Source organism: Callithrix jacchus, chromosome 9 (genome assembly GCF_049354715.1).
Source record: "Callithrix jacchus isolate 240 chromosome 9, calJac240_pri, whole genome shotgun sequence".
In the NCBI taxonomy this organism is placed as follows: domain Eukaryota; kingdom Metazoa; phylum Chordata; class Mammalia; order Primates; family Cebidae; genus Callithrix; species Callithrix jacchus.
In genome coordinates this window covers 77677826-77691607 of record NC_133510.1, presented here as the reverse complement: position 1 = coordinate 77691607, position 13782 = coordinate 77677826, and the positions used below count along the sequence as shown (strand labels likewise).

The following is a 13782-nucleotide window of genomic DNA, read 5'->3' as shown; positions in this document are numbered from 1 at the left end:
ATTTTATGTGAATAATTTTGCATGATTTAGAAGTACGATCAATTAACAAAGCAAACTAACAAAAAGGAGGCATCATTTTCATAGGTCCCTCCTTAGCTTCTAGGAATTTAAATGAGTTAAATGGAAAAAACAATGTGGCTGGAGCTGAAGTTTATCATTGTTTATAAATTTCATTCATAGTCCTTATGCTCATTTAGTAGATTGCTATGCAAATTCTGCTAAGATATATCTAAAAACTGTTAAGAATGTATTTATGAAAGGTAGAGTTTAGTTGGTGTTGCTGCTCTCATGAAACCATTCTCAAGTATCTATACAGAGCTCTTAAGAAGGGCATCGGAAAAGAGGACACACTATCATCCCAGGTAAACACTGAAATAACAAGCTAGTATCTAGGCCAATAGGATGTGGAAGTCTCTGGCAAGGATACAGAAGTAAACAGATACTTATTTCAAGGACATTTGGAGAAGCTGGCCTTGTTCCACTGCATGCTCAAAAATATTTTGCCGCTTCAAAATTGAGTACCTGGACACAGAGTTTGTGTGCTTTGGAATAATTTTTATTAAAAATTTTGGGGACAATGCTTTTAGAAATTAATAAAAGCATGTCTCTTAAAGAACTACAAAGACAAATTTACTTAAGAAATTTTCTTAAATAGGTTCCATTTTTAAATACTCTTTTCAGAGTAAACAGATAACATTTCAATAATTGTAAGACAATAATCTGTGTGCTACTTCCTTATCAGTTATTTTGAGTTTGATTAGTTGTGTGAAAGGCAATTTCCTATTAGATAAAATCCAAAATGGAATTAAAATCTCCCAAAGAACATTTCTAATCTTTTCAATACATTTCCATTTTGCTCCATGTAATTTTTCATGAAGAGTGATACAAATTCTTTTTCTTATTGTGATGTGATTCTTGTGTTTTGTATATCGAGTGACTGGACTACCGGCATTCTGTGTAAACTCTCTGTACTGTCTCATTTCCTCATTCATCACTGTCTGTCAATGGGCATGGTGCTGTGACCAGTGTTATCAGGTGACGACAGTACAGGAAGTGAGCCGCCACTATCACCCCCAGAAAGGCTCCCCATCAGACGCTCTAGTACCAGAGACAAAAACAGAAGAGGGGAAACATGTTTCCTACTGACAACAGGTGATTACACGTGTGCTTCTGATGGAGGGATCAGGAAAGGTAGGCATGCATTTAATCAGATCATAACAGGTGACTTAGCAATAAACTGTTGGAAATACATGGAGTAATGTAAAATGCTGATTCATCATTTTCTAGGAAAGACTGCGTGCAGTGCTCTTTTCCTCTCTCCATTACATCTTCTCTCTTTAGAAACATGTTAAAATACATAGTAACCTACATGATTGTCATATCTGAAAGGCATCTTGTCCTTTTTTCTCTCTTCTTTGGTTTGCCATTTGTCTATGGGCAGAATTGGAATGGAATGTGTAAATATTAAATCACTTTTTCAATTACTTAATATAATGTACTCACGTAGTCATTAAAAGTTATCTTTTTCACTACAACAAATAAAACTCACTAATTGGCTCTGTGCACATATTTGATGAATAATTCATGACTATAAAACAATTATAAGTTTTTTTTTCTCAAAGTAAAGCATTAAACATTCTCTAATGTCGCTTATCCAGTACATGGGTAGTTTTTGCCAGTGGTTTCTCTGAGGATCTCAAATTTGCAAAGATCCATGATCTTCAGTCATATGGAATGGTACATCTAATCACTTGAAAGCCTACTTGGGTACTCACAAAATGCACTTAACAGAATTTTTCTTCAGGAGCAATAATAAAAAATTCAATTTATTACTGCTTTTCAACAGACATTCACTGTGCCTGACACCTAGAAAATAATAAGTATTGAATAATGAATAAAAATTATAGGGCAAGCATCTTTGTTAAGGAGTATAATAGAATATTGAGGCCCACTGATCATGGGGTTCCTTTGTCCTTGATTGTACCACTGCCTAAACTATTCTCTAAAAGGTTTTTTATTCCCTTTTGAGAAACTTTACAACCTTAGGACAATTGGGATATTTTCCTCATCTTTAAGAATAGTCTTGTGACAATTATAACCCACTTTTGTCAAAAGTGGTATGTTTTATTATTAGCTTCCACTGTGACAATTCCAGTTGCTTTATTGCCACAGTCATTTTTCCTATTTGTTGACAGAATAGGGAAATAACTGTAATGATTTATTACGGTAATTGACTGAATTTGAATAAAAATCCACTATAAATGTTTCATAGTAGCACAACTGCATTTAAATAATACTGTGCTTAGTTGTTATTCTTTGGAGTTTCTCCCTATTGAATCCTTACCATTTTAAGTTTCAAATATTTATTTTGTGATTCCCCTATTCTTTGAAATATTTTATTGCCTATGTTGTACTTCTCTTCATTTCTTTTGATCACTTTAGATTTTTCTTCTCTGCTTCTGTGCCTTTGAGACTTAAAAAAGAAGACAAAGGACTCTTGTTCCTTCTGTGAATAATATTTTAAATACTTTTCCATTCCAATTACTCCCATTGTTTGCATCTATTTCTTGCACCAAAACGTATTTCAAGCCTTTCAATAGATTTATTTGGTTGTTTACTGTTTTACATTAAATACGTGCTAGAAATATTCTTTAAATATATTTTGAAGAGTGAATACACTATCAATCATAGTATTTGAGCAAAATATATGTACATACATTAAATGCTATCATATCAAACTAATATCTTATGGAGAACATGTTCTAATTGCATTGAGTATCTTAAATCATATGCAATATATATACATGTTAAATTTACATTTTTGAGCAGCATTCAATAAGATTATGTGTTTAAAGAACTCTGTAGAATATTTTTCTTCTATGTTAGATAATATTTTAAATTTTAAACTGTCAAAGAAAAATCACAAATAAGAAAAGGCTTTGCAAATTATAGGGCACTATCTAAATACAAAGTTTTACTATAAAATTGCAAAGTTTTACAAGCAAAGCAATTAATAAGATATTTAGTTTGCATGGAAAATTTATACATGCCGTCTTATTTCACAAATACAAATTCTTTTTATTAGTGACAACATCTTTGAAAACTTATTCATGAGCTTTTTGTTGTTTGTCATTTCTTATCATAATCAACTCTTTTTCATTCTTGTTTAAGTAGTTTATAGCTATATATTTTTTCCTACTAACTGGTAATATTTCTGGCTAATTTCACTTAATCTTTTCAGTGGGTTATCTTGTCATATCTACCACAAATTTATTCATTTATTTTCCTGTTTCCCTTTATGTACGTTATAGATTTCTGCTGTTACTTCTATTCATTTATTTTCTATATAATCATCTCATTTATCCCTCAAGTTGGTCTCTCTGCTGATTTAATTTTAATATTTAAAAATTCTTCCCTCTATAAGTGAAAATAAATTACTGGATTTCCACTGAATTCTTTTTCTAACTAGAAATAAGAATATAATTGGACACATATTAAGAAAACTTTAAGGATTCCCAAAAGAGTAAACTCCCAATACTTCGAATGAATGTTTGTTATTTTAAGAAAGCATATTACATAAATTATACTCATGAATAGCAGATGGGTAGGTAGTTTTAATATTGCCACAAATAAGCACATGCTCTTAAGAATTATTTGAAAGAAGACTCTGTATCTAGATGTTAGTTCAAAATAAGTTCAACAGTGTTTTTTCTCATGAATTATATTTTCAGCCATTCCAGTAAAACCTTGATTAAGCAAAATTTTCTAATCATAAATGAACATGTAGAATAAAGAAAAACATGTATATGAATAAGATATGATTTTACTAACAAATACTTGTTAATAAATTAGTAAGGAAGCCTTTTCAAATAGACACTGAAATTATAGTCATTAAAAATATAGGAACTAGAAATGGAAAAAAATATTTATATTAAAACTATAATTCAGAAAGATAACATTTAGAATGGCAACCAAGTTTTACATATTACTGGCATGAACATTATAAAACTGCCAAATAGGATTTTACCTTTCTGGGGGTCCTGTAGGAGCAAGGAGATGGTAGAGAACAGAGCTGTAAATCTGTATGATGATGTGTAAGTATTAAGAGCCCATTTAGTTCATGCACATTCACCACTTTGCCTTTAATCAAAACCAATTAATGTTTATCATCTAGTTTACATTTGTAGGTTATACAGTCAGCTTCTATGGCACAAAATAATTTTTTTCTCCAATTCCCAAAGTTACATTTTCAGTCACTTTACAGAAGAGAAGTAATAACTAACCTTTCATGCATGTAAAGATTTAGGTTTAGGGACAAATTACTTGCAATTCTTAAATATTATTTAAGATATCCTCCCACTAAGTATTCCATCTTTCACCAACATAAAATGAAATATATACCGCTCCCATGTTTCATAGCTTAGAGTATTAACAAAACATTGGCAGATAATTATTTAATTAGCAGAGACTATGTACTAGAGAACATTTATTATAGTTAATGGATGGCAAAAATTTCTATCTACAAAACGTCAAAGAAAACAACTAGTCTGCTGAAAGCTAAAGTGTGTGCAGTGCAGGTGGCGAGGGGAGGGGAATGTTGATCATTTTTCTTTTTTATCCAGCCTAGCTTCATCCCATAAGAGAGCTTTACCCCATAATACAGCTGTTATTGAGATCCACACCCATGTCTGTCTTGGCCTCTCATACATAAAATAATCAGATAAATCACTTTTTCTCTTCCAGTGAATGGAGGAAAGCTATCCATAGCTTCTTCTCTGGAAGTTCCATGAAAAGATTGAATTAGAGAAAGGAATAGCTAAAAGAAACAAGGAAAAACAATGGACCCATTTTTTTTTTTCCTCACACACTCAAGTACATCGAGGTCTAATTAGAATCCAAAGAGTAAGTCATATAGTGTAAGGGAGGCAAGTAGTCCGCTAGAATTGTATCTACTTTCCCAATGTTGGTTGCCAAAAAAGAATTTCATTTTCCTGTTCTATAACAGTTTTTCAAGAAATCTGTCAGAACATTCGTTTCCAAGGCTTCACAGTATGACTACTTTTCAAGTCAATAGTTGCCCTGCTTTAAGACATTTCACTTCAAAATTTATAGTACGTGCTTCTCACCTCATTTAACTGTCACAAATCTTTTGTAATAAAAAATATTACAATATACAAATGTTTCCAAAGGTGACCTTGACAGGATTGCTTAAGTAGCTAAGGAATAAGGCTAAAGTTTATGAGAGCATTTTTTAATTCTGTAAGTTCATGGTTATCATGAACTAGAGATCAAGGTGTGATATAATAGAAAGAAAACATGAATTAACACCAAATTATTCTCAATTTCTGGGTGGGAAGGTGGGGGGTGGAAATCAGCTGAAATCATGTAATCAAATTCAGACTAATTTCACTGAAATTATGACTCAATTTATATTTCATTCATTTTCTTTTTTTTTTCCTTTACTTTTCTTACCCAAGGAATTAGAAATGGGCATTCCATCCTACATCACCTGGATAATGGCACCAAATGCCATTATTTAAGAATCATCTTTTAACCCTATAAAGCTGGAAGATTAAATATGCTGGAAAAAGAGTTGTCCATTTAAACTTAAGTATGCTTTATTAGCTTAGGAAATAAAAAATGAAAAGAGAAAAAGTAGCCTACTTATTTCTCTTTTTTTCCAGAACACATTCTGAAATTTAAAAATATTAGTCAAGCTTATATCTTACTTAAGTTGCTTTGCCTAATTCTTAAATGAGTTCTAGTATTCTATATGCCAAAAATACATTAACACTATAATCTGGGAAAAAATAGATTTTAAAGTATTGTAACCATAATTTTTATGGCTGGTTTAATCTTTTCAAAATGTCAACTATAATGAGCTTCATTTTTTTAGAGCTATAAATTGTCTCAATATTAAATTCTTTGTAAACAAATTCTTCTTTGAGCTTGAAAATAGCACTTTTGATTACCCTGCATGGTATTATTTGTCTGTCTATATTCTGGTTGAATTCAACTGATGTCTGTGCATTTTTTCATAAAAGGATATGAAAAATCCCGAAGCTTAAACAACATAGCGGGCTTGGCAGGCAATGCTCTGAGGCTCTCTCCAGTAACATCACCCTACAACTCTCCTTGTCCTCTGAGGCGCTCTCGATCTCCCATTCCATCTATCTTGTAAACCAAACTGCATCAGTCGGCTAAATTGTATTAATTCAAGTACTGTTTACCCCATAATGGAAATAATTAAACGTAGAGTTACTCCAGGTTCCATTAATACAGTATAAATCTTGCATGATATTACAATTTGAAGTCAGAAATGCCACTTGGGTAGCTAATGAATCTTATTCAGGCTTTAAAGATTGTCTGAAGTAGTGCTAAGACTTCTCCTATTAATTGCCCTGATCTCCTTTTGCAATAAAATGACAGATAGTGTCAGATATTGACCAGTGCACTAATATATAAACATATCTTCAGGGAGATATATTTAAAACAGTGTGCTTCCAAATGCCAACCACTTCACTGGAACTTTATTTCTTGTGACTGTAAACCATTCTGAAGATGTATGGGATCCTATCTTGATTGCACACAACATGATTTTGGTCAGCTCATTTGCATGGACCATCTTGTCTCTATCACCTGAAAGCAATGTTGCAGAGTTTGGGGACTGTGGATAGCTCAGGATATGTGTACTTGCATTGAACCATCCTGCTAATATAAAAGCATTGGTCAACTGTTCTGCATGTTGAATTGTGGGGCAGGGAGGGCAAGTTTCTCCTTGACATTTTTTTTCTTATTATTTTAAAGAATTATATGTTTTAAATATTTAATTTCTTGATTAATTTACTTTTCTTCAAAAATGCTGTATTGGAGTCCTGAATGTCTCTGGTTATTTGCACACAGATAACTGCAAAGAGGTTGTCATTACTGGTTACATGAAAGCCGAGGCCAGATCTCTTACTTAATGACTTGGGAAAGGCACAAAACATGAGAGAAAGGTAACTGCCAGCCAGGCTTGCATTGTTTAGCCAGGAATTGCTGCTTGGTACTAGACTTGCTTTTTTTTTTTTTTTTTAAACCCCAGGATTTATCATTTTCAGAGGCAGAGTGCCAAATATCACCCAAAGCTCTGGTGTCCTTTTTTTTTTACCCCTTTGTTTTATTTTTATTTATTAATTATTTTGTGCAAACATCAAAAGTCATTGATGTTCACAGAGGCTTTTTTGACTAGCCTTAAATTTCTGAATCAAAAGATTAATCAGGTTTTCAGGCAGTGCTTAATCAGGTGCTTTGTCCTATATGTTGTTCCTGTCTGTCTGTCTCAGCTCCCTGTCTTTACTGTATATGCCATATGTCTTCATGAAGCACAGAAATGCCTCTGTAAGATATTCATAATTTTAATATCGAGTCCCTTCAACCTCTACCCCATACCTATTTTTTGCTATTTGGAGCAGCCTCTCTGCTTTGTGTACAAATTAATAATGCCCTGTAGACTACCTAAGTTAATCTGCACTGTAAATCTTTTTGATAAGCAGGGTTTAAGCAGCAATTTCACCATTGCACTTTGTTGCCTGCTGCAGTGTCAGTTTCTACTACCTAGCAACCAGCATTCATTACTACACTCTAACAAAATCTTTAGGGAGTCATATTCAGTCTGAGTGGAAGTCTATTTATGCTTTCCTATGAATTCAACAGCAATAGTGTGTCTGGTCTACTGAGCATGTGAGGGAAGAAAAATGCCATAATATAAGTAGAGGGATAATTAATATTACTAAGGCATTTGGGATCCTTCAGACTGATGATTAATTCCTATTTCTTGTGTTTATTTTTTGTTAGGAAGACAGTTGTCACTTTTATTATTGGCCACGAAACATGTATTACTCTATATCCCCAAGTACTAGAGCATGACCTGCATGTCGGAGATCTTGTACAGCAATGTATTTATCCAGACATACATATGTGATATTTAGAGACACAGTGATTCTTTTGATAACACCACACATAGAACATTATAATTACACACAAATTTATGGTAAAAGAATTAATATGCTGTCTGGTGCTGCTGTTATAGACTACAGTGTTGTACAGAATTTGTCATGGATTTTTGACTGCTGAGAAAGGGACAGTGGAATTTAGCCATACCAAGGACTATACTGGAAACAGACTTCTGCTGCTGAATGTGCCCTGATGTGACCAGGTTGTACTAGGAAGAGATCCCCGCGTCTTCATGAGGCACTAAAAGCTTATAAAAGAACTGTGGCTGGAACTCACCTGGTGCTCCCCATGCGAGTGCTCTGCTTGTAGACTGGCCAGCATCCATGAAACAACTGTAAATACCAACACATGTGCATGGGTCAACAGTCTTGGCCATTTCTCATCAAAATAAGCCAAATTCATGATCAACATCTCTGAAGTTCTAAGTAAGGCCCACACTTCTTCGATTTACTCTTCATGGGCCCACAGTAGGTTGTACTGTGAATTACCTAAGGCAGTATACTGATGTAGTATAGTTCTGTCTTAACTTCTCTTATTTCTACTTTGTTGGTTGAATCTATCAACTTGATCATATCATTTTCTTATAAATCACTTGTGTAATCAGATTGTCAATTATGTTGTGAAATTGTTAGTATTCATTTACCAAAAATGACCTATGTTTAGTCACACATTTGTTTAGTTCTGGGAAGTTGTTAGAGCTTAAATGAAACTCACCAACATTTATTCATAGTTTAAGTCTTTTATCATTATTACCTCAATTATAAATATTACAAAAATATAATTCTGGCAATGAGAGTATTTTTTTATTCAATGATCAAGGAGCAATGTCAGTATATAGTAGAATATTAATTAAATTATATCCTAAAATGTATATTTTACATAAAAGAGATATTCTTCAATCAATTTTTTGTGAGTTTTGTGGCAAATGAAGCTTGTACTTGTCTTTAAAAATGTTGTAGCTGAAACTGTATAAGATTTTTTCATCTTGCTTAAACAATACTTCCAGAGTCTATTGGTTCCCCTGGGATTCTGAATATAACACATACTATTATAAACCCCTGTATCGTGGACCTTTTGTGAACATTTCAAGGCGCATGCACAACCTTGGTGATAACCAGTGGAAATGTAACTAATTGAAATGCAGAATAAAAGGCAAATGAGCTGGGGACAAACTTGAATCTTATTGATTAAATTACTCAAAATTCTCTTTTTGGCTCTTTTCTTTGTGGTGTAGTTTTCAACAGACTTTACTACTTTTACGTTTTATGGTATCACTCCAGATCCTGGTATGCAATGAAGAATTTGGGATAAAAGGATTTAACAACATACACAGTTCTAACTATATTCAAGTATTAGGCATGTAGCCAATGTTTTCTTCTTCCTTCATCTGCCTACATTTCTCTCATAATTCTGAGAATTAAAAAGTATTAAGTATTATGGCAACTGACATTTACAAAGTATTTATGATTGGTGCTGAAGTTTTCTTTTTTTCTATAGAGATAGGGGTCTTGCTATGTTGCCTAGGCTGGTTTCGAACTCCTGGCCTCAAGTGATCCTCTTGTTCAGCCTCTCAAAGTGCTGAATTTTTACTTATATTTTCCAAGTTAATCATCACAGCAATTCTAAAGGCAGATAATTTTGTTTACATTTTATCGGTGATAAAAGGTAAGGATGAGAGAGGCAGAACTGTTCATTTATATTTTTGCCACAGATAATGTTCCCTGTCATACTTTTTTGTGGATTCAATATTTACTGGGCCTCTAGTCATAAATGCCCTATCAATGATGGCTTCGGTCTCACCTTTGGGTAACGGGCCTCTTTTTCAGAAGTGTACCATACATAGTTGGTCTTCCATTTATATTGTGGAGATACATGTAAGTTCTCTCTATAAAATTCTGTGTCACCATCCCGGGGTAGAAGAGGGGTGAGATAAAAGACAGAATAAAATACTGAAGATTTCAACACTTTTGACTATGCAAAATCTTTTCTATACCTTTTCTGCGTCTAAAAATGATCCATGTTGATTATTAAGAGAATATTAAGAAACAGTTTAGAAAATGGAATCTGTCCAAATATAATTACTGATAAAATATTTTTAATGATGCTGTCAGGATGTTGAAGTTACTATAAAAAGGAAAAATGGGTAGGAAGGGGAAATAATGCATTGTAATGGATAATGATTGCCATCAAATTTTGATTAGAAAATTAGGATTAAAAATTCATCAATGAAAAGTTAAGACATTCATTTTATCTTTGAAATAAATCACAAGACAGACGACTAATAGAATAGCAAAAGTGTCTTAGAAAGACAATGAATATTGTCAGACTATAATGAATATTAACAGGCTACATTACAAAGTAGAGATTTCAGAGGATTTATGACATGCTTGAAGACATTTAGAGCTAAATGAATCTATTAAATTATTGAAATCCATAGACATTTAAGATGATTAAAATATGTAAATTTTTTCTTACAAAAAAAATTGTCTTTCTTCCATCCAATTTCCACTGCCAAAATTTAATTAATTGTTTAAATGCCCAAATGTTTTTAACTATAGATATATGCTAATGTTCTGTAATGTGAGTTCAGTGCCATTAATATTGATTTTAAATGTTGTAATTCCCTGTTCTTCTCTAAACTAACTTTGTTCATAGGATATATTTTTTACTATTGCCTGAAAATTAAATAATTTGATAGAATTAATATGACAAGATTGATTTTGTTATCATACTGTCATGTCAAAGTGGCCAATAACTGAATATGCAATTTGAATACTAAGGTGTCAAAGGATGTGGTCACCTCCATTGTGAACCCCAGATAACCTAACATTCATCTATTTAAACATACTTTATTTTTTTAAAGAAGTTTTAGCCACACAGAAAAATTGAATAGAAGATTTTCATGTAGCCCTGCCCCCATAAATGCACAGCTTCTCTCACTGTGGGCATCTGACACTACAGAGGTGCATCTGTTACAATCAGAGAGCCGATGAACTACACTGACTCATCATTATTACCCAAAGCCCATTGTTTACATTAGAGTTCACTGTAAGTGCTCTATATTCTATAGATATTGAGAAATGTATAATGACATGTATCCATTATTGTAGTATCATGTAGAATAGTTTACCCTAAAAATCCTCTGTGTTAATCCAATTGATCCCTTCTTCCCCTTAATTTTAGGGGTGGGGGCATCTTTTTACTGTCTCCACACTTCTGCCTTTTCCAGAATGTCATATAGTTGGAATCATATGGTTTGTAGTCTTTTTTTTTTCAGATTGGTTTATTTTACTTAGTAATATACATTTAGTGTTTTTCCATGTCTATTCATGACTTGATAGCTCATTTATTTTTAGCACTGAATAATATTGTATTCTGTGGATGTACCACAGCGTATCAATTCACCTACTGGACATTGTATTCAACAGCATTTTTCAGTGAAAAAGAACTCATAGGATGAGACACCCATCCACCCACTCACCCCCCGACACACACATACACAATTATATAGAGTTATTATAAGAAATTCGCTCATGAGATTATGGAGTACTATAATCATAATTTGCTATCCACAAGCTAGGGACCCAGGACAGCCAGTGGTATATTTCAGTCTGACTTTAAAGGCCTGAGAATCAGGAGAACTGATGGTGTAAATTCCCATTCAAATCCAAAGGCCTGAGAACCAATAGTACTTATGTAAGTCCCAGTCCAAGGACAGAAGAAGACTGACATGCCAGGTCAAACAGCCCGACAGAAAGAGTGAATTCTTTCCTCCTCTACTTTTTTGTTCCATTCAGGCACTCAGATTGGATCATGACCACCCACATTGGGAAAGGCAATCTGCTTCACTCAGTCCACTGATTCAAGTTCTAATTTCTTCCAGAAACACTCTCAGAGACACACCCAGAAATAATGTTTAACTAGATGTCTGTCCTTTTCAATTTGATGCATAAAATTAACCATCACAAGTCCATTTCTTGTCAACTTGGTACCCCAAAACAACTCCTTAAACCATAATCTCCAAATAAATGCAACAATAAGGCCATAATTCTGCCTAATATAATACAACTATCATGTTTTTGCCCAAAACTGTACTAAACCCTTTCCCAGAAGAGATGATAAAGTCCTTGAGTGATAACTACTCTTCTTTAAAATCCTGTAACTGAAACATTCTTATATAAAATTAATAATACTTAAATACTACAACATAAAGTCAAAACATATCATGTTGCATGATAAAGAAATGAGAGAAAACAAAGATTTGCATATACATACATACAATGTACATAACAAAAGAAGGAGCAAATACTCATGGCAATTACACTTCCGTAATTGACCACAAAGTCACAGCTGGTACTTATTACTACCTTCTTCCACCACCCATTCTGTATTCCTTTTACCTTCAGCAAGCACCTCAGCTGGTTGTGGTTCTTTACTTGGTAGGGTGACCCAAACTTTCTGGGCTGGGTTGTTGTAGTTTTCCACTGACCTTAATCACTGGATATGGTAACATTAAAAGACACTGTAAGAGATCTCCTATGTTCCAGCCATATTCTTCCTTGCCTGCATTGCAGAACAGTAGTCCAACTGTGTGTTGGTAGTCAGGGTCAATCACCCCAGTCAGCACAGTAACTCTCTTCTTTGCCTTTTGAGTCATCATGCCTGTGAATCAAAAGGCAAAGAAGAGAGTTACTGCATGTAACTTGCATGTCAGTGAAATCATTGCTTTGTCCCATGAAGAAAACATTTCTTCCTTTAGAAGTAGGACGTCTAGGCCAAGAGGGCATTTGGTCATGGAAACAGGAAGCAAAAATGTTGTTACTGGGTCACTAGGAGTAAGAGTGAGTGGTGCCACTCTCATTTCCTCCACTTGACTTCTAGACCTATGAATTCTGACTGAGGAAGAAACAGCACAATATATTGAATGGTAATTCAGAAAATACATTGCCTTCTGAGAACCTCATCCCAGCCTTACAGGGTACTGCTACCTAGCTAGTGCTATAACTGAGTATCCAAAGGCCATTCATCATTATCTCAGAAACCAGCACTTCAGGATGGCCAGGAAAATGGTAAGACTAGTGAATTCCATGAGCATGGGCCACTATCCTGCTTCTTTTGTTGTGAAGAGAGTTTCTTGATTAGAAGAAATGCTGTGTAGAAAGCACATAGTAGATAAAGCATTCTGTAATTCCAGGGATGGTAGCTTAGGTAGAAGCATTGAGTGCAAGGAAGGCAAATCCATATCCAGAGTAAATCTGTATTCCAGTAAGAACTAAATGCTGCCACTCCCATGATGGAAGCTGTCCAGTATAATCAACCTACCACTAGTTGGTGGGCTAATTATGGCGAGGAATGGTGCCTTATTGGAGACCAGTGTTGATCTGTGCTGCTGGCCAGTTAGGCATTCAGCAATGGCTGTACCCAAGCTGAGCTTGGTGAATAGAAGTTTGTGTTGTCAAGCCCATATGTGACCTACATCCTCACCACCATAGCCACTTTGTTCATGAATTCATTGAGTGATAACAGGAAGTGGCTGGGGAAACAGACTGACTGGTAGCCACAAAATGGGTCATCCTATCCACTTCATTATGAAAAATTTATTAGGTTGAGGTCACCCTTTGGTAAGCATTCACATGCAACACATATATCTTCCTCTTCTGCTCATTCAGAAAAGCCCAACCACATATGCTTCCCCCAATTTTCTCATCACCAACTTTTCAATCATGTTTCTTCTAATTCTCTGACTGTCCAGCCACACCACTGCCCAGAGCCATGTATTAAGTTTAT

General features: G+C 34.1%; 1 protein-coding gene across 31 annotated transcripts in view; it reads left to right on the top strand.

Annotated features, from left to right (window-relative positions):
• Positions 1-9200, top strand: part of KCNC2 (potassium voltage-gated channel subfamily C member 2) — a 169129-nt gene extending 159929 nt beyond the window's left edge. For 2 of the 31 annotated variants that reach the window (XR_013522355.1, XM_078338059.1), the window contains 3 exons: positions 1027-1152; positions 6904-6998; positions 8072-9200. Coding sequence is in view for 28 of the 31 variants with exons in the window: in XM_078338059.1 (XP_078194185.1) it covers positions 1027-1152; positions 6904-6965 (188 nt within the window). In the remaining 3 variants the exon portion in view is untranslated. Of the gene's footprint in view, positions 1-934; positions 1192-5477 lie in introns of all 31 variants that reach the window. The other 29 variants (XR_013522354.1, XM_009004232.4, XR_013522353.1 and 26 more) reach the window with 23 other exon arrangements.
• Positions 9201-13782: the final 4582 nt, after the last annotated feature.